This window comes from Bufo gargarizans, chromosome 6 (genome assembly GCF_014858855.1).
Source record: "Bufo gargarizans isolate SCDJY-AF-19 chromosome 6, ASM1485885v1, whole genome shotgun sequence".
In the NCBI taxonomy this organism is placed as follows: Eukaryota; Metazoa; Chordata; class Amphibia; order Anura; family Bufonidae; genus Bufo; species Bufo gargarizans.
In genome coordinates this window covers 53,016,750-53,038,180 of record NC_058085.1, presented here as the reverse complement: position 1 = coordinate 53,038,180, position 21,431 = coordinate 53,016,750, and the positions used below count along the sequence as shown (strand labels likewise).

The window sequence follows — 21,431 nt, the reverse complement described above, 5'->3', positions numbered from 1 at the left end:
GTGTAATGTATGTAGTGCAGTATGTGATGATCACACACTGCACTACATACATTACACACATGTATACATCACATACTGCGCTGTCACCTTCTTCTGCAGGTCTACCTTGATGTCTGGTCTTTAGGCTTCAGTCAGATCCTCCACCGCCATGCTTGCGCCGTGTGCCCGACACCACCAGGAGCTGGCCCCTCCTCCTTTCATCTCCCGCCGACTTCTCCTACAGCAGAGCGCTCTATCTCTCCAGTGCCCGCCTAATCTTAACAATCGGGGGCATAGCTAAAAATGACTGGGCCCCATAGCAAAAAAAATTTATGGGCCCCCCCCCCCTCCCGGATCTCCCACCCCCACATACCTATCGGACCTCCCACCCCTTCCAGAGCTCCCACCCAAACACCCCTCCAGGACCTCACACCCCAACATCCCCACAGCCCTCCATAGATCCCCTTCAGTGTCGTCCACAGATATCCCCCCCTTCAGTGTCGTCCACAGATATCCCCCCCTTCAGTGCCGTCCACACCCCCTTCAGTGCCGTCCACAGATATCCCCCCCACCCAGAGCCGCTTCCTAATTTATTCACTGCACTTGCCTCTGTGACATTGAAGAGAAGCTCCGTAATCTCGCACAGGTGCACTGGCAGAGGCCAGGGAGACGGTGCATGCGCACTTCGATGCCTCTGCCAGTGCGCCTGTGTGAGATTACGGCGCGCTTCTCTTCAATTTCAGAGGCAAACGGAGTCAATAAATTAGCTAGGAGGCGGTGCTGGGCGGGGAGATTGCAGGCACAGGCAGCATCGCTTTGCTGCCTGTGCCGTTCGCAGGGCGTCCTGCGCAAGTGCGCTGAAAAAGACCGGTCACTGCGCGGGCTGCGTGACACTGCTTCACGTGCCGCATTTGGCATCACTGCTGTTAGGAAAATCGGAAAACTTTTTGTCGCCCTAATGATATTGATCTAGGTGTGCAGGTTCACCTAACCAATCCAATAGATGCAAAATAACTTTAAAGTTCACTAGTTCTCAGTCAGATGAGAGCTGGTTTGGAATATCTTATAGTGCGCACAAGGCTGCCATTGTAAGGTGCGCTTGACTGTTATATGTCTCATGGATATCTTGGGCACATACCTGGCTTTTGACATATAGCCTTTGTGTGGTTGTATTAGGAGTCTAAGATGCCTCCAGCTATTTTCTTAATGCTATTGCCAAACATTTTTGATGTGGTTTGTATTAATTTCTTACCTTTTTTTTATGAACCAGACACCCTCTTTTCTTCAGAGCAGGAGGTGCCTCGGGTTCTCCCATTGACTTCCATTATATTAAATTGTATTCAAGCACCCAAATTATTCGGCCTGCCATTTTACATTCAGTGTTTTGCCAGTGTAAGGAGAGGTTGCTGTGTGGAGCAGGGACAGGCTGTTAGGGACGCCAAACGCTAGCTAATAGGGCCACAAAAGTCCTTTTAAGCACTAGTATAGGTGTTCTATCTATAGGTGTGATACACAGAGGGTTGCGATATACTTATAATATACTTTTATAATGAGTCAAACACACATAGATCTATATAGGGATCACCTGGAAGTCCGGGGGCTAGGGGCTTACTAGGGCCATTTTTATATAGGGTAAGGTTCCGGATGGGGTCGCTCTTATCAGGGTGGGTGGTCTGTGGTTAGTCTATCAGGGCCAGAATAGCACCCCCCTGTAGGGCAATATCAGGGACAGTTCTTTGCCCACCCTGTCCTTCAATACCACTTCGTCATCTAGCCCAGGGATAGATGGTGTTTGCTTTCCCTCCGGGATTCATGGATGTGCACTGGAACCCCCCGGATTGTGGTAGGACATATGGTTTCTGATTTGGTGCTGCCGAGCACCTGATTTAGTGCTGCCGAGCACTTGTTATTGCCGACCACATCTGTGCTTTTTGCTTAACTTTAATAATTAAATTTATTTTCATTTTGAGGGATATCTTTTCCATTCACACGTCTGCAAAATGGATCCGCATCCGTTCCGCAATTTTGCGGAATGGGTGCAGCCCCATTTATTTTCAATAGGGCCGGAATGTGCTGTCCGCAACCACATTTGCGGATCCGCACTTCCGCATTCGTGCTTCCGTTTCCGCCCAAAAAATAGAACATGTCCTATTCTTGTCCGCAATTGCAGACAAGATTAGGCGTTTTCTATTATAGTGCCAGTGGTGTGCGGTCCGCAAATTGCAGAAGGCCCATTGCCTGTGTCCATGTTTTGCGGATTCACAAAACACTTACGGGCGTATGAATGGACCCTCATAGTAACATTATTAAAGGTTGCGTTTTATCTTTGTGTATATTCTAATGGATTGCCTTCCTCGTACAATGTTATAATATACTTTCTATGTTAGACAGTATATTATAGTGCATTTGTATTGTGCGGCAGTCGTGTGCGGTTCTGCTGCGATACTGCAGGTATATAGAGGGACAAGCGTTATTGGAACAAATAATTTCTACTGGTGTGATATACCAGTCGCTGCCCAAAAAAAAAGATTGAAGCGGGGTGTTGTATATCAATACACTTTCTTTATAGTGCATTTGTGTACTGTATAGTGCATTTGCGCATGCGCGTACGCGGAAATTATATTGCCGATATTTTGCATTGAAAAAAATAATGAATGGAGATCACAAATTCAAATAATACATCTGGTATGTCACTGTCCATGTTGTGGTACTATTTGTGCACTTCTAGTCATTATTTCTTGGCTGCAAATAGGAGCTGAAGGTTTTTCAGGTTCGCCTGCCATTAAAATGAATGGGACCTGCTGCGAACTTGCGGTTCGCGAACCGTCCCGGCAGATGTTCGTCCATCACTACTCTTTACCCTTTGTTCTCTTTTTCCTGCAGGTGTCTCCTTCAATAGTGTGTATACTCAGATATGGAGAGTTCTTCTTCACCTCGCAGCCGACCCGTACCCAGATGCATCTGACCTGGCCATGAGAGTGCTGAACTGTATAGCATACAAGGTATAGTCATACCTCTCGGCCTCCAAGCATTCTTACATGTATGTCATTTAGTGTAGTGTACACGTGTGTGTGTGTGTGTGTGTGTGTGTTAAGTTAACTAATTTATGGCCACCTGCAGTGAACAGCACTAAAATCGAAGGATAATGGTGTCAAATGTGGTTTAGTGCTGTACATAAATAGACCTCAACGTTGGGCTTTCAGAAACAATTTGATGTAGTGTCCTCTGTTCTGAAGCATGTGGCCTTTAAGGGACTTTGAAAAATGACCAACGTTATGGAAACATTTCAGTTTATGATTAATGATCTGTGGTAATAATCTTAAGGGGTTTAGAATTGTGACAACATATTAGTGAAGAGGTGATGTTATGGGTAAATCTTGTGTAAGCACGTCTGGTGGATTTCACCAAGAATAACCTAAAATGGAGTTATGCATTTGCGGTTACTCTGTGGGGTCCCTTATAGGCAATAAGCATCTATGTATTGATAGTTTTATTGTTCATTTGCTTCCTAACTGCAAAATTAGGGAATTTAAATAGTCTTCATAAAAAATAATAATAATAATTCTATGCTGTAGAGTCTGTCTGTGCAAGTCCTTCAGTTAGCTGGTGCTGCTGATTGTGACATAAATCCACCAGAGCACTGCACTTGACTGTGTTGATTCTCTCCCTTCTTTTTCTTTTTGTTAAAGATAGATGGGAAATCCCACAGGCTGTGGTGCATCATAGTGTAGATAAGGAGGAGAGAACAGAGGAGGGAGGGTAGTGAGAAGAGAACTCACAGCAGACTCTGCAGGGGGACGGAAGGCGGAATATCACGCACTCCACATCAGTGTGTGTCAGCACAAGTCCAAGAAAGTCCTGAGATCCCTCAAGGGCAAATCAATCCAAAAAGCAGTACTAATATATGAAAGCTACAGAAGACAGCAGCATCCTGGACACACAGACCTCACATCCAACTTGTACTAGTGGAAGGACACGTCCGCATGAGAAAAGTCTGAAATTAGAAGCAGATTGTAAACTTAATGTCAGGAGGTCTGAATACGAGTTAAGAAATACACTTGGTGCACTAACATGGGTAAAAATCATTTTTCCAATGTGTCGATCTTAAGGTATCTTTGAACTTATACATTCAGTGATGATGGTATTTTGAAGGTCCAGGAGCTGTACCCCAAAACCTTCTGTGCTATTGCCTTCTCAGTTTTCCATCACTGCCCCAACCGTTCGATTTTACATGAATGTCCGAAGTGCCATTGTACACAAGCATCAACGTCAGTGTTAAGGGTGTATTTGAGAGGCCACCATGTGACGTCATGATGGTTCACAGCAGGTTCTCTTGGATGGTGTATGAATGTGAGTGCGAGTTCTGCTCTATTAAGAGCATTGTGTCATGGCTTCTAAGTCTAATGGGGTCAGTTTGGGAATCACTGATGGCTGAAGATCATGGACCTTCTTGATGATGGCAGCTGAAGCAAAGACTCTCTTATAACTAGACTGGTAGGAATAGCATAGAGGATGATGAGCATCATGGCAGGGGATTCCCATTGCTCTGCCTCGTGTATGGTGGGTTGCAGCTTCTTCTCCGTATACTGTACGCATTGGCGCAGAGCTCCTCTCTAGAGACCATCATTGATATTCACGAGGAATATATCTCTGTCAAACAGTGGCAGTGAGAGTGAAACCTGCAGGGGATTCCTGGGCTTCCTCTGCCCACACACTCCTCTGCAGCAGCTTCCCTGCATTAAAGGAGTTGCTCTCGTTTTTAACCCTTGAAACTTCAGTATGATCCAATTCCCCTCTCCCCATACACACACCTCTACATTCGACTTGCTGATGATTTAGTCTCCCTCATCTTTCTTTATTAACGTCCCATTGAGGATTCCACCGCAAAGGTCTCTCAGGGATGTATGGTACTGAAAGAGTCAATGAAGGGCCGGCTTCCTATTGACGCTCTAAATTCATTAAACCGACCTTCGCTCACGCTGTTCTCAACGTAATAAAAGCAAGGGCCATATTCACAGCTTTGTTGTAAGCCGCTTAATGGCTCATTAGGCACCATCCTTAGGATACCCTAGAAAGCCATTCAGGATCTGGTTGGCTAGTTAAAAGTGCAGCATCTCACTTTACTGCAGTATTACGGTAGGAGGTTAATTATTACAGTCCCTACCTTTTAAAACAAATGTTCGTCTGTGAATGAGGGAGGACCTGTCACTGTGCTGTGTGCTGCAGATCTGTTACTTTGTCATCTCAGGATCATCTTTGGAGATTGTCTGCTGCTGTTTATGGGTGATGTCTGTCATTTAATCTCCCATCACCTCATGTATTGTTCTGGAGTTATATTCCCCGGAGCAATGTCAGGCCGTGTCTCACTTCCCATAGCTGAGCTGCTGCCGCAGTATCATAACGACTTCCCTTGTATTTGGCTCTCCATGTGAGGAACCACAACAGAAAAAATCGAGCAAGGCAAGATATAAAAATATCACTTTCTTTGTTTATTAGTCCAAAATCTCAGTTAAAACATACGGTATATCTAAGAAACATGCTGGATATTGTTGAAGATAACCCCCAACAATGCAGAGTACACATAGGGTGCTGTCCACCATCAATGTCATAACAGGTAAGTATAGTGCAAATGTATAAAAAAAAAAATATATATATATATATATATATACACACACACAATAAGGAATAATGGTACGGTAAATAGGTTAAGAAACGTGCCAAATAATGTACTAATAAATGGAAAGAAACCATCTATAGTACTAAATGATAACCAATAAATGGTATACATATACAACAATATAGATGAATGCGCATTTCCTGACCAGCTTACTGTTGGGGACCAGAAAATAAACTGATATCCACAAATACATGAATAGAAATAAAGAAAAAATTACATACACAATGGCAATAATGCCTACCCTGTGACATGATGGAGAACGCACCGCTAGACTAGCAAGTTCACCTCGCCGCGCATTTCACCTACTGGCTTCGTCAGGATGTGTGTGTGTGTGTAATAAGCAGCCAGGCATATATAAGCCTCCAAACAGGTGCAAACACATATGCACCAAATTATGCTCACCTGTATTATGTGAAGAGGCGCAGTAGCATGGGGCTGTGGTCCAAAGGCTTGCGCGCGCACACCGCCTCGTGCTTCCGGGTCACGTGACATTGACGCTATCCGGAACGCACGTCAACCCGACGCGCGCCAGGCGATGGAACGCACGCCAGGCGATGGAAAGCAACACACCAGTGATGTGCATCTATGCATATATGTGAGAGGGTGTATATTATCAAAGCTAATAACAAGAATATAAAGTGCTGAAGTGCATGTATATTAGAAAAAGGAATTATGTGTAATATATTAAAAAGGAGGGAAAATGGTGAACAGAGGCTATATAGTAGATACCATAGATATAAGACCATAATCTAATATCAATATGATATGATAATGAGTAAAATACATAACTAGTGCAAAATGAATTATGTTTAATTGAACATGTATTTTGTACTAGTTATGTATTTTACTTATCATATCATTATATTGATATTAGATTATGGTCTTATATCTATGGTATCTACTATATAGCATCTGTTCACCATTTTTTCCCCCTTTATAAATAACCAAAGTGATATTTTTATATCTTGCCTTGCTCGATTAGTTTTTTTCTGTTGTGGTTCTATATATGTTGTGAAGCAAGACTTCTCCCTTTTTATGTGGACACATGTAAGTGTTATTATCTCCATGTGAGGAGATATATATATGGGGTAATGCGAACCCCCAACTTTATACGAGAGGACTTTTGGTGGCTCTTGCTCGAGCAGCCTGTTCATCAAGATCATTAATTGGAATAATTTCCATGTCATGCTCCCTTAGCCCTGCCGAAGCCTCTGAAAAGGGCCAAACACTGCTTTCCCCTGCACTACTCCACAGTGGGTCATCTTGTTCTGATTTATCTTCATTAGTTATTGCATTATTCCTTATATTACAACTCAGCTGCTGCAGAAGCTCTTTGGCAGCTTTATGTAATTACTAACTGAATCACCATCTTATTTTTCAAAGCAAGGTCCTCCGCAGCTGAGTTATTGTATTACAGTGCTCCCAAAAAACATCCCCTCGCTATGCAATACCCCCTCATAGTAGTGTCACCCACAGCACACCCATACACTGCCAGCATTAGAAGCTCATACCCAGTGTTCTATGGTGCCATCCTCAGTGCCCATCAGAAATGCTAGTCACAATGCATCTTATAAGGACTGGTTTTACAAGTGTAATTTACAGACAAATTTATAGTAAAAGCCTGTAATATTATATGTCTAAACACACAATGCCCTATGAATTGGGGTGCAGGTCTCCCAATGTTGCATGAAGGAAATATGTATTAGGTAGGTAGGTGTATGTGCGTAGATGAGTGGCCGTAGAGACCACATATATTATTATTGTAACCCACTCTTCCTATGGATCTTTGCACAGGGTGGGTGCCTGAGTAGCAGCGTGTGGTCAGGTTAGTTGACCCTCGTATGATCTTGTTAGGCTCACCTTCTGTTTTACTTTTTCAGGCCACCATCAGCACCCGCCCACAGCGCATTTTGGACGCTGCTTCCCTCACGCAGTCCGCTCCGGCCAGCCCTACTAATAAGGGGATGCACATCCACCAAGTTGGGTAAGATACTTTTCCTTCTCATGCTGCTTCTTCCATAACAGATCTTTCCTGCCAGGATATTTTAGGGTGAAATTGAATTATGCTGAATTTCGTTCACCGATGTGACATCTCTTATCTCTACCTAGGGGGTCGCCTCCAACTCCCAGCGCCAGCAGCTCAAGTCTTACAAATGATGTCCCGAAACCTGCTGTCAATAGGGAGTTGCCTTCTGCCCGGCCTGCCAACGTTGGGGGGAATATTGGGGTACAGTATACTCCACATTCCCACCAGTTTCCCCGAACCCGCAAGATGTTTGACAAAGGTCCAGATCAGGTAATTATCTCCTTTGACCTCTTTTCACATATCGGGACCACCCTTTCCATATCATAGGGCAGCTCTGGACTTGGCATTTGGACTTTAGTGGGTGCATTACAGTAATACTACAGGGGGGATTATAGACTCTATTTGGGGATGTGTCAGCTCTTCGGGGTGGGTTGCTCCTTTAAAGCGCTGTGCTTCCCTGCTGGCAGTGTTAGCTACCATTCATGCCTGCACATACATATCTGAGATGGAGTTGCAGAGCCGCTTATCTCTCCTTCACATGGCGGAGTCATACTTCCCGCTTACTCATCTCCACATGCCAGGCTGACAGCTCCCCGGGCTTCTGTAAAGCCGGCTGCTGCTTATGAATATTTGATGGGCTGCCTGCCCTGCAAATATTCGCACTGTATGCACACCATCGTATTGGTCCTGACCTGATGTGCTGTAGAACAGCACGTGCGTATTAACTGAGCGATTCCAACGTCATGTGCGAAGCTCAGGTCACATCTGGCACATCCGAGAAAGGATCAAATGGCCACTAAATGCATGCGCCGCGCTTCCCATTTGTTTGGTGTCAGGTTGTACATAACGAGCTCTGCAGCTATCGCAGGTCCCACGGTAGTGGCTTCCAGCTTTCCCAGAGTCCTGAATGGCAAATCTGAACAGTATCACACCCTAGCAATCGAGTAAGGGAAAGTCTATGCAGTGCAGAGGCATATGGGCTGGAAACAAATTGTGTCCCCCTCCCTTCATATCCCTGTCCTTGATTTTCTGCTTTATAATGGGTCTCATGGCAGGTGAAGATTTTAATAGCCATAGCATACTGAAAAAAAAAAAAAAACCACATGATTCTCTGAGCGTTTTCAACATCTCCACTTGCTGTCTGTGAACGGAATGCTCTCTTTTTACTTTGAGGCCAGTTCACACTTCCTGATGTGCAATTCGTACAGGTGCTCGCCTTTCTTACGAGTAAGGTAGACTAAATAAACTCTGAATGTAAACTGTCTTCCCTTCACTGACAGCAAGCAGAGAGATTAAGACTAATTAGTTGGTGTGAATTGCTTAATGTGTTTTTTTTTACTGCTGCAAACCATGGCAGTGGTTACACTAATATCACCTTCCAAAGGTGGTGCAGAGAATCATCATAACAGAATGTGCGAACGCTTTGCACTCGGGTAGCTGTCCTGGGGGTCTCATTGCACTCCAGTCCCTAATGGCAATCTCTCCTCCAGCCTGCTGAAGATGGGGACGACGCCATTGTCCATAAGGGCTTCCTTTCGGGGTCGCTGCAGACTGGCTTCTGTGACTGGAGCGCTAAGTATTTTGCTCAGCCAGTTATGAAGGTAATGTATACAGGAAGGCTAATGGCCACTCATCTACAGACGTGGCAGAGGTTTGTTGCTTATGGTATTAGCTGTGGTTTCCTTACTGCTGTACGCAATGATTAGTTCAGCTCTGCTGCATCTGTATAATGTGCTGGGTTCGGTGGCAATTCCTGAGACTCAATCTGTTCTTATAGGTGATCTATTATGCAAGAAGGATGACTGTGCATTCAATATCGACAGCATCTTGACTTGAACACCATTTTGGATATTTTTATCATCTAAACACAAAGTTATGTTCTGAAAAATGTAACATGTCTGGATCGCTCCAAACGCCATAGAGTGAAATAAGTCTGCATTAAGTCACCACTAGGGGGAGATCATTGTAACAGTATGCAGTAAGCTCCCTCTAGTGGTGGCTGTAAGCAGCCACAATTGTCTGTTCAGTGGAATTGGTCTGCCCGCGTACAGCCATTTTTTTTATATAATATGCTTATTCTTAGTTTATAATTAGTGATTTGTAGTATTTTGTCCCTTTGGCTCTATAGCGTAGTCTGTTAGATAGAGAGTCTGCATTCATGTTCTAGATCAGGCAGAAGTCTAGAGCAGTGGATCAGTCTGTAGAAGTGTTCTTATTGATTTCTGCAAGTTGCAGCCTGACCTATGTCCACCCAGGTACCTGAAGAACACGATATGGAGAGCCAGGTTCGTAAGGAGCGTGAATGGCGTTTTCTACGCAATGCCAGGGTCAGGAAGCAAGCACAATGCCTCATACAGAAAGGTGAGAAGCCCCCGACCTGTCCTGTTTGACCAGTCATGTCATGTCACTCCCTTTCTGCTGTCCATGAATTACGTCTCTCTGCCTTCCCGGATCCCACACCATGGGGACTGGATTACATACGGAGTATTAGGTTCTGTTTGTCGAGATGAGACTTTAAGTGTCTGTGACTGTATTAATGCGGCGCCTGTCCTGCCAAGCACAGTTAATCTGAGCTGACAAGTGTCCAGTCCTGGATCAATATCCGTCCTCCTGCAGCCAGCTTCATTTATTAATGTGTGTGGAAGAGATGCTGCCGCTGGGGAGGGGGAAGAACTCTGGCCTCTCGGGTCTGTATGGAGCCAGCGAGTCTCAGTAGATGATATGGTATAAAGGAAAGAATCTTACTTTAGTAAATCAACTTCTGTCTTGTTTATCAGGCATCACTAGGTTGGACGATCAGATCTTTATTAACCGCAATCCGGGCATTCCCTCCGTGGTGAAGTTTCATCCGTTCACTTCCTGTATTGCAGTTGCAGACAAGGACAGTATCTGGTAAGACAGTATGTAGTACGGTCGGGTGGCCACATACTTCAGATATTGCTTGGCCCTCAGACCCAATCTAAGTAGATAAGTGTCTGCCAGATATTTCTAAAAGGGAATCTGTCAGCTCCAAAAGTGGTGTATAGTATAAGAGGTGCTGAGTCCGATTATGTCATCTTCATGCCCGGTTCCGTTGCTGTGCTCCCACAAACCAGCAGTAATATGCATTGAGAGAACTCCTGAGCTCATGCAGATAATGGAGAGAGTCCTCTCAATGTATTTTACTTCTAGTTTTTTGGAGAACAGTGTCATCATGCAAGTAAGTATGAAGATAAAAATGACCTAATCGGACTCTGCACCGCTTATACTGTACACCACTTACTTTAGTTTGGGGGGTATTTCGGAGCTGACTGATTCCCTTTAAGGCAAATTTACACTGCACTGATAAGAAGACAATTATCAGGAAGGAACGCTGCTCGTCAGTGAAGGTGGAGAGCAGCATTTACATGCAGTGATCACCTCCACAGTATGAGTATGAGTGATGGCTATTGCTATCATTCATCCTCATACAGGTTCATTGGATTATCTGCAGCTACTTTACGGACAGATTATCAGGTATGAGCGTTTGTAGTATAAATGCAGCTTTAGTGCAACCACAGAATATGCATTTGCCCAATGGGAATCCATTGATTTAGGTGCTGATAGATTCTTGGTCCATCTTCTAAAATCTATAGGCAGTTTCTGGGCCATATACCACAGGAACATTGTCAACTTGTGTATTTTAGTGGTACATTTCAGAAGATGACATTGGTTGACTTTTGATTAAACATGTACGAGCAGTGCCAAATGGGTTTGAGTTCTGTCTAAGAGCCCGTCTATTCTGAAAGTCCGAGGTTGTGTCAGATTACAAGCTTTTCCAATATGATCTTTTCTCATGTTTGATGGATTGCAGCTTCTGGGATTGGGAGAAAGGTGAGAAGCTGGACTACTTTCACAATGGTAACCCGCGATACACCCGGATTACAGCTATGGAGTATCTGAACGGGCAGGACTGCTCTCTGCTGCTGTCTGCCACAGGTAAGGTTGGGGCTAGGAGGTCTTTACCTGTGCCCACTGGTGCTTCAGGGTGGTCATGACCGATAATGATTCAATTGTGTATACAGATGATGGCGCCATACGAGTATGGAAGAACTTTGCTGATCTAGAGAAGAATCCGGAGATGGTCACCGCTTGGCAGGGGCTGTCTGACATGCTGCCAAGTACACGAGGTAAGAAAAAGAGAGGGCCACGTTTTAAATGTGAGGCGACTCATGTGGGAAATGTCTCTAAGTTTGTGGATACATAGAAGAACATGTTAACTGGCTTCTTTACGTCTGTTTTTCCCTGAAGGAGGCATGACACGACGAGTCTCCATATACCTTGACCGTAGTAAACAAGGAGGTGAGTTTACCTTCCGTTCTCAATGTCTTTTGCAGTAGGAGAAATAGGGACTTTGTAGGTAAGTTTTCTTCTTTTCTTTTTTTTTACCTGTTTGTACATGGAAACCATCAACATGCAGGCTGATATTATTCTTTGTGTGAATACCCAGGATAGTCCAGCACAATAACACATAAATATCTGAAATGCCTGAAATGTACATATTCTGCAGGGAGGTATTATGTCATCAAGAACCATGTCCTATTCCTTGTAGAAAATCATAGTGCACTGGAAGTACTGAATAGATAAACTTAAAGGGGTATTCTCAGCTCTGATATTGATGGTATACCCCTAGGATATGCCATCAATGTCAGATAGGTGCAGGTCCCACCTCTGGGACCCGCTCCTATCTCCAGAACAAGTCCACTGTAGTGAAGGGAGAGCAGCTGTACGTGTACGGCCACCTTCCGTTCACCGCTGGGGGATTTCCAAAAATGAATGGAGTGGTAGTCGTGCATGCGCGGGTGCTCTCTATTCACCACTATGGCGCTGCTGAAAATAAACGAGCACACCTACTTTCAGAACTCTTATAGCGGTTAAATGGAGAGCATGGCATACATGAGCGGTGCACCATCCTTTACTTCAGAGGCCCCGTTCTGGAGATCAAGGTGAGAGCCACACCTATCTCACAATGATGACATATTCTAATGAGATCAGAATACCCCTTTAATAAGAATATTAGATCCATGAATAGCAGCTTAGTGATGGTTTCCAGCGCTTTTTTTTAAAAATAAAATCTTTTCTTGGGTTAAGGAACGCTATCCTTGTGAGAACTTTCAAATGTGGTTACCCTTAAATCCTCTCAACAAGCTTTAGACCTCCATTTTTCTAGGCTCTGAGAAAGCAGCTGGTAGGCAGGAATGTGTTAAAAGAGACGTTGTATGGGTTGACCTCTTTGGCTAACCCAAATCAATATGTAGTATTAGGAGATATGGCATTTATGGTCTGGGGGATCCAATATTCATGTATTCCTTGGATGGCCGGTTGATTTCAATGGGTGCCTGATTACCTGGTATCCCTGCAGTGGGATCTCCACTATCATCTGTACTGTGAACAACCCTTTCTAGTAATAGCGCTGTGTATATAACCTGCAGGTACATGGCCACTATTAATGTGCTGCTTTCTCAGGGGCAGGGATGGTTGTAGACTGGGAGCAGGAGACGGGACTACTGATCACATCTGGGGATGTCCGCATTATCCGAATATGGGACACAGACCGAGAGATGAAGGTGCAGGTGAGTAGCAACAGGGTATCATTCCTTTAATCAAAGGAATCTCTTTGAATGATGGCAATATGCCAGAGAGAATACAGTATCTTATTGGTGGGTTTGAGTGTGGAAGTATAAAGTATGGAGGCATCAAGAATAGTGTAGTATAGTGCACTTTCTATAATAATTTTGACTGTATATATTATAATCTCTCCTTAGGACATTCCCACAGGAGCGGACAGCTGTGTGACCAGCTTGTCGTGCGACTCTCATCGCTCCCTCATTGTGGCCGGCCTGGGGGATGGCACTGTTCGTGTCTTTGACCGCAGGATGTCACAGAACGATTGGTACTGTCCTGCTTTATCCAATGTTTCATGCTTACGTGTAAATGGTGATGTCGGGGAGGTAGCTATGTAGAAATTTTCCAACATTTTCATATTGCTAGCCTACCCTCAGTATAGCCCATCAATATGTGATTGGTGGGGATTGGACATCCAGCACCCCTGCGAATCAGCTTTTGAAGAGGCTACGGCACTCTGGTGAGCACTGTGGCCACTTCCTAGGCCTGTGACATCACATTCGTCAGGCACATGGTCTGAGTGAATGGGGCTGAGCTGCAATGCCAGGCACAGCCAATGGACGGCACTGCGCTTGGTGAACTGCCAACTTAAACAGCTGATCAGCGGGGGTGCCAGGAGTCGGACCCCCACAGATCACATCCTGATGGCCTATCCTGAGGATATGAAAATCTCAGAAAACCTCTTTAAGACAGATACTAGAGTGCTAGATGGGCAGACCTAGTCGTACCATGATTTCAGAGACTATAATGCAAATTAGGGCAATACATTTTTGAAGATTGTTCCAAGGGTTATCTGTGATTAGAAGACAGGATCTGTTTGTTAGTTTTTTCAGAAAACAGCGCCTCTCTAATTCATAGACTGTGCCTGGTATTGCAACTCAAGGGGTTTGACCTGCAATACAATTGCCTTGCGATAGTATTTGACCCTTTTGCTATGAAACCCCTAAACACGGTCTGATCTAACCAGTAATTACAGGAGGTACATAATTAGTTGAATAGGAAAATGTATATATTTGTAGTATATGCACCCCTGTATTGAAAGTGAGTTTTTAACACTACAAAGCGACATGAAGACCAAGGAGCTCTCCAAACAGGTGAGAGACAAAGTTGTGGAGAAGTGTAGATCAGGGCTGGGTTATAAAAAACAAAAAATGCAAAATATTCCAAACTTTCAATATCCCACACCACAGAGGAGATGGAGGGATCTGTCTATAGGACACTATAAGCCGTACCCCCCACATAGGAGATGGAAGGATCTGTCCATAGGACACTATAAGCCGTACACCACACATAGGAGATGGAGGATCTGTCCATAGGACACTATAAGCCGTACACACCACAGAGGAGATGGAAGGACCTGTCCATAGGACACTATAAGCCGTACACCACACATAGGAGATGGAGGATCTGTCCATAGGACACTAAAGGCCGTACACACCACAGAGGAGATGGAGGGATCTGTCTATAGGACACTATAAGCCGTACCCCCACATAGGAGATGGAAGGATCTGTCCATAGGACACTATAAGCCGTACACCAAACATAGGAGATGGAGGGATCTTTCCATAGGACACTATAAGCCGTACACAGCACAGAGGAGATGGAAGGATCTGTCCATAGGACACTATAAGCCGTACACACCACATAGGAGATGGAGGGATCTTTCCATAGGACACTATAAGCCGTACACACCACATAGGAGATGGAAGGATCTGTCTATAGGACACTATAAGCCGTACCCCCACATAGGAGATGGAAGGATCTGTCCATAGGACACTATAAGCCGTACACCACACATAGGAGATGGAGGGATCTTTCCATAGGACACTATAAGCCGTACACACCACATAGGAGATGGAAGGATCTGTCTATAGGATATCTCCAAATGTCAAACCCATACCTTAATCCAATGGAGAATCTGTGACATGACCTGAAGACTGCTATACACCAATGTAACCCATCACGAAGGAGTCGGAGCAGTTTTGCCTAGAAGAATGGGCAAAAATCCCAGTGTCCAGATGTGCTAAGCTAATATAGACATACCGATACCTCGAGAGATTTGCATCCGTAATTGCAGCAAAAGGTGCCTACACAAAATACTGGCTTTCAGGGGCTAAATACTTATGTACATTACATTTATTTCTTTTTGGTTTAATTATTGTTTATATCACAGTAAAAAAAAAATTGTACATGCAAAGCAGTCGTTAAGTTATAGAAATCAAATAGTACAAATCCCAAGAGTACAAAACAGGAAAAACACCAAGGGGATGAATACTTTCACAAGGCACTGTATCATCGATGGCCTATGGACAAGATTGGCACTTTGTCTAAGTAAGAAGCCCCCTTACTGCCGCAGTTCTCTGACAACCCCATCCCTGTGTTTTCAGCCGTGTCATGACGTATCGTGAGCACACTGCTTGGGTGGTGAAAACCCATCTCCAAAAAGAGACAGACGGGAACATCTTGAGTGTCAGGTACTATGTTTGCCTTTCATTTTATACTCGTAGGTTGTCTCATAGCTTAGTTTACTGTATGATCTTCAATCTTCTCTATACACAGCGTCAATGGCGACGTGCGATGCTTCGACCCCCGGATACCTGAATCAATAAGTACGCTACAGATTGTCAAAGGCCTGACTGCACTTGACTACCATCCACAGGCCAACCTGTTTGCTTGGTAAGTTATTTCCCCTTAAAGGGGATATCCTGGAAAAGGTAATGATGACCCTTTCCTTAGGATAGGTCATCATTATCACATTGGTGGGGGTCCGAGTCCCAGCAACCCCATCACCTGTTTCAGGGAGTTGCAGGGCTTACCCGAGCTCTAGTGAGCACTGAGGACTCCCGGCAGCTTTCCAAGCACAGCGCTGTGCTATATATTGGTACTCAACCCCATTGACTTGAATGGAGCTGAGCTGCAACTAGGCCATTTGACCGATGAACTGTGACGTCACTGCTTTAGGAAGAGTGCATAGCTTCTTCTAACAGCTCATCGGTGGTCCTGGGTGTCCGACCCTTAAAGATCTAATATTGATGACCCATCCTGAGGATAGGTCATCAATATCTTTTCCTGGATAACCCCTTTGACCACTTCACATTTGTCCATAGGATACAAACATTCTATGGGTGGATGTTTTTTCTCTGAATGAACGTTCTGGAACGTCCATTCAGAGATGGCAGCTGCACGCTAATCGTGCAGCTGCCGAGTGGGTTGCCCGCTGTCAGTGACAGCAGGCCACCCCAGAGAGAAGGCAGGGACAGTTCCCAGGTGTCCCTGCCTTCTAGATTGCTGTATACACAGCAATGCTCTTCCTGTCCTGGCCCACTGGTCATGTGACCGCCGGGGTCGGGAGAGTGCAGGAGCTGTCAGGTCTTCCACAGACCTCGATCAGCCCTGCACTGAGGCTGTACAGTGTTGTATTCTGCTGTACAGCCTCTTTGTGGGCTGTATTTCCACTGTAACTGGGGCTACTATGTCAGCCCCAGTTACAGGAGAAATCAATAGTGAAAAAAATAAATAAAGTTAAATGTCCCCCAGAGGTCTTGTATGACCTTATGGGAGACGCAAAGTGTAAAATAAAATAAAAATACAAAAATAAAGTGATTAAAAAAATTTTTAAAAAAAGGTTTCGCAAAATTCCCCAATTAAGTAATTTAAACATATGTTAAAAAAATTAATAAAATAGACATATTTGGTATTGCCATGTCCGTAGCGACCGGCTCTATAAATTTCACATGATCCACCCGTCAAAGAAACGCCATAAAAAAATAAAAACTGTGTCAAAAAAGCAATTTTTGTCACCTTACATCACAAAAATTGCAACTCCAAGTGATCAAAAAGGCTTATGTCTCAAACAATGGTACCAATAAAACAGTCACCTCATCCCCCAAAAAATGAGCCCCTACATAGGAAAATTGCTCAAAAAATAAAAATAAATATTGCTCTCAGAACTTGGAGACATTAAAACATAATTTTTTTGTTGTTGCTATTATTGTGTTAAAGTGAAATAAAAAAAGTATACATATTAGATATCGCCACATCCGTAACAACCAGCTCTATAAAAATATCACATGACCCAACACCTCAGGTGAACACTGTAAAAAAAAAAAAAAGTTAAAAACTGTGCCAAAAAAGCAAGTTTTTGTCACTGTACATCAGAGATTTCAACACCATGCGATCAAAAAGGCATATGCCCCCCAAAATAGTACCAATCAAACCGTCACCTCATCCTGCAAAAAAATGAGATCCTACCTAAGACAATCAGTCTTCAAAAATGCTATTATTGTGTAAAACTTAAATAAATAAGAAAGTATGCATATTAGGTATTACCACGTCTATATAACGATCTGCTCTATAAAAGTGTCACATGACCTAACCCCTCAGGTGAATGCTGTAAAAATAAATAAAAACTGTGCTAAAACAACAATTTTTTTGTCACTTTGCCCCATAAAGTATAATAATGAATGATCAAAATATCTAATGTACCCAAAAATTGTACCAATAAAAATGTCAACTCTTCCTGCAAAAAAGACTATCGGCAGAAAAATAGAAAAAATATGGTGTTCAGAAAATGGAGACACAAAAACATAATTTGTTTTTTTTTCAAAAATGTTTTATGTAAAACTGAAACAAAGAAAATATACATATTTGCATCCGTAACAACCTGCTCTACAAAAATAGCACATGATCTGCCCTGTCAGATGAATGTTGTAAAAAATAAACAGTGCCAAAACTGCCATTTTTTTTTATCTTACCTCACAAAAAACGTAATGTAGAGCAATTAAAAATCATATGTACTAATAAAACTGGCCCCTTATCCCCTAGTTTCCAAAATAGGGTCCCTTTTTGGGAGTTTCTACTGTAGGGGTGCATCAGGGGGGCTTCAAATGGGACATGGCATCCAAAAACCATTTTAGCAAAATCTGCCTTCCAAAAACCATACGGTGCTCCTTTTCTTCTGCGCCCTGCCGTGTGCCCTTACATCAGTTTATGACCACATGTGGGGTGTTTATGTAAACCGCAGAATCAGGGTAATAAATATTAAGTTTTGTTTGGCTGTTAACCCTCGATTTTTTGAAGAAAAAAATGGATTAAAATGAAAATCTCCCCAAAAAGTTAAATTTAGAATTGTCATCTCTATTTTCCTTTAATTCTTGTGGAACACCTAAAGGGTTAACAAAGTTTGTAAAATCAGTTTTGAGTAACTTGAGGCGTGTAGTTACTACATTGGGGTCATTTATGGGGGGTTTCCACTATGTAAGCCCCACAAAGTAAAATTCTAAGCCTTCCAACGTCCTAAAAAAATTAAATTAAATTTATAAAATTATGCATAAGTAGACATATGGGGAATGTTAAGTAATAAATATTTTATGAGGTATGACTTTCTGTTTTAAGCAGAGAAATTGCAAATTTATCAAAATGTTTGGTACATTTTTGATTATTTTTTAAATAAAGGTGAAATATATCAACTCAAATTTACCACTGTCATAAAGTACAGTGTGTCACGAGAAGACAATCTCAGAATGGCTTGGATAAGTAAAAGCGTTACAAAGTTATTACTACATAAAGTGACGCATGTTAGATTTGCAAAATTAAGCTCTGTCAGGAATGGGGTAAATGGCCCGGATGTGAAGTGGCCAACCTGTCGGGTGCATGCCGGTGTTATATGCCAGTCTTACGATGTTCTGTCTTTTTTATTTTTTTTGCAGTGGTTCTATGAACCAGTTTATTGCCATTTACAATGGTAGTGGAGAGTTGATAAGTAACATCAAATACTATGATGGATTCATGGGCCAAAGAATTGGAGCCATCAGCTGCTTAGCTTTCCATCCGCACTGGGTAAGTGGAGAGGGTGTGGTTGTAGTCGGTCAAGGAGCCTGCCTGTAAAAGGTGAGCTTCCAGGATAGACAAAAAACAGTCATAAACTGCTACATTAGAAAGAACATTACTGAACTCCAGACGAAGATGCAAGACAATAATCTAATCTTGTCTCTCGCCTTCTCCCCCCTGTAGCCTCACTTAGCCGTCGGAAGTAACGATTACTACATGTCTATATATTCGGTGGAGAAGCGTGTGAGATAGCCACTGGAAGGAGACACAGGGAATGGCCTCTTGGCTTCCTCTCGTAATCTTCCTTAGTTTTTTTGGGACAAGACTCTTGACCTTGCGTGATGATAACATTCGAATGCTGCTTCTTAGAACCTGAAGACCTCTCTGAATGAAATAAGTTAATGAACCAATACCAGATACCAGAACTGTACAAAGGTTCCCCCTTCTCCTCCCGTCTACTCCTCATTCTGATTTTGTTTTTGTTGATTTTTTTTTTTCTTTTTAAACAGCCAATCAGAGGGTGGAGCTCTGTATATCTTTATGACCATTTGATATTTGGCATAGCGGGCAGGATTATTATTATTTTTTTAACTGTGATGTATTGTTTAAATCCTGCTGCTGCCACGGCTGATCCAGGACCTGCTCTTGCTTCCATTTTGAGGGCACGCGGGTGGTAGGCTTTCGGTAAATGAGTCCTTTTGTGCCAATGAAAGGGCACCTCCCGGAAGGATGGGTAAAGGGGCTGACAAGTGATCTCGGAGCCTCTGCGCACACAGAGTCCTAACTTCCCTGTGTGATTATGGTGGCTTTTAACCAAACCAGCAGTTACTATTTCATGGAAGTGGCCACAGCCAACATCAATTAAGAGCTCCCTTTTATCTTTGTAATTCATTTGTACAGGGAAAGTAATTGGGGGGCGGGTGGGGGGTATAGGAGTATTGACAGAGGCATTTTATCACTGCATTAAAATAGCTGCTGCATTTCATTTATGGAGTAATAGGACTAAGTCCTTTCACATCTGACCAGAAGGTGTCAGCTGTATTAATGGGAGCATTGTGCAGTCAGATACGTTTTATGACTACTAGTGTTATATTAACACGGTGCGTCTCAGACTAGAATGCGTCCTCGGCCACAGGGTCCCATTTTAACCACAAATGCTTCCATACAGCTTGGTGGGTGTTTTATAAGGCTAAGAATCACTAAGGGATGATCATGCTGCATGGGGCCCAAATGGAGCCCAGTATCCAACACATTAATTACTAAACCCCTTTTTTTCTTTTTCTTTTTCTTTTTCTTTTTTTTGTGACATGAGTCTTTTTAACCCCCTGTGCACCACAATTCACTATCAGAGCTCCGGCTCCGTGACCTGTATATCCAGACACATTGCACTGTCATCAAATCCTCCTTGTTTTCCAGACTAGGCTTTTTGTTGTTTACACTATTTTAACTAAAATCTCAGATTTTTTTAAGAAAAAGAAAAAAAATAAAAGAAATGGAGACAGTTTTCCAGAAACTAGAGGAGAGTGCAGTTGATAAAAAAATATAAAAAAAAAGCGTCCTACTCCCGCCATCTGGAACGTGGTTGTGGTGATGGGAATGACATATATATATATATATATATAATATATAGACATGTATAGTTTTTCTTCAGACCATGCATCAACTTTTCACCTATTTATTTTAACACCAAGAAGAGAGGAGGTTGCGTCCTATAGGAATGTGTGGGATTACAGGAGGAACACGCATTAAATATTATTAAAAACCAGGGAAACGCGTTTCTGTGTCTTTTGTTGGAGGAAAACTCTTTGGGAGATGAGATTCGAACTACGAAATTAAGTCCTTTTTAATCCTGCTGTATGGAAACGAGCCAGGTGGCCCCGAGACCACCGAATCAGGGGGGTTGCAATGCGAGTTGTATTATATTCTATATAAAGTGCTGAGGAATTGTTACCAAGGAGACGCAGAAATTTTAATTAAGTAGAGACCGAGGAAATTTTATTCAAAAAAGCCTCCGTCCATCGCTAAACGTCCCGTGATAGATATGGTTGGATATTGACAGCTGAGTGTTACTTAAAAATTTTATTTAAACAACGCTATTCAGTTTTTTTCACCATCGTGCTAACATTAGCGTGCGCTTGCAGACTAATACACCTCGATGACAAGAAGTCCATACCGCCATACTGACATCTTGTAGATTCATGGTGTGTTCACGCGTCGGATTTTAACGTGTCAAAATGCGCCGTGTATCCCACAGCACAAACAGTAGTGGCACGTCAT

General features: G+C 43.1%; 1 protein-coding gene across 1 annotated transcript in view; it reads left to right on the top strand.

Annotated features, from left to right (window-relative positions):
• The window catches only part of RPTOR (regulatory associated protein of MTOR complex 1), a 185,898-nt gene extending 164,983 nt beyond the window's left edge, over positions 1 to 20,915 (top strand). The window contains exons 20-34 of the mRNA XM_044297418.1: positions 2,863 to 2,981; positions 7,537 to 7,640; positions 7,766 to 7,952; positions 9,173 to 9,283; positions 9,938 to 10,043; positions 10,460 to 10,574; positions 11,515 to 11,639; positions 11,726 to 11,830; positions 11,952 to 12,002; positions 13,167 to 13,273; positions 13,466 to 13,593; positions 15,713 to 15,799; positions 15,885 to 16,001; positions 19,034 to 19,163; positions 19,338 to 20,915. Of these exons, the coding sequence (XP_044153353.1) occupies positions 2,863 to 2,981; positions 7,537 to 7,640; positions 7,766 to 7,952; positions 9,173 to 9,283; positions 9,938 to 10,043; positions 10,460 to 10,574; positions 11,515 to 11,639; positions 11,726 to 11,830; positions 11,952 to 12,002; positions 13,167 to 13,273; positions 13,466 to 13,593; positions 15,713 to 15,799; positions 15,885 to 16,001; positions 19,034 to 19,163; positions 19,338 to 19,406 (1,661 nt within the window). The 3' untranslated portion in view covers positions 19,407 to 20,915. The remainder of the gene's footprint in view (positions 1 to 2,862; positions 2,982 to 7,536; positions 7,641 to 7,765; positions 7,953 to 9,172; positions 9,284 to 9,937; positions 10,044 to 10,459; positions 10,575 to 11,514; positions 11,640 to 11,725; positions 11,831 to 11,951; positions 12,003 to 13,166; positions 13,274 to 13,465; positions 13,594 to 15,712; positions 15,800 to 15,884; positions 16,002 to 19,033; positions 19,164 to 19,337) is intronic.
• The last annotated feature ends 516 nt before the right edge of the window (positions 20,916 to 21,431 follow it).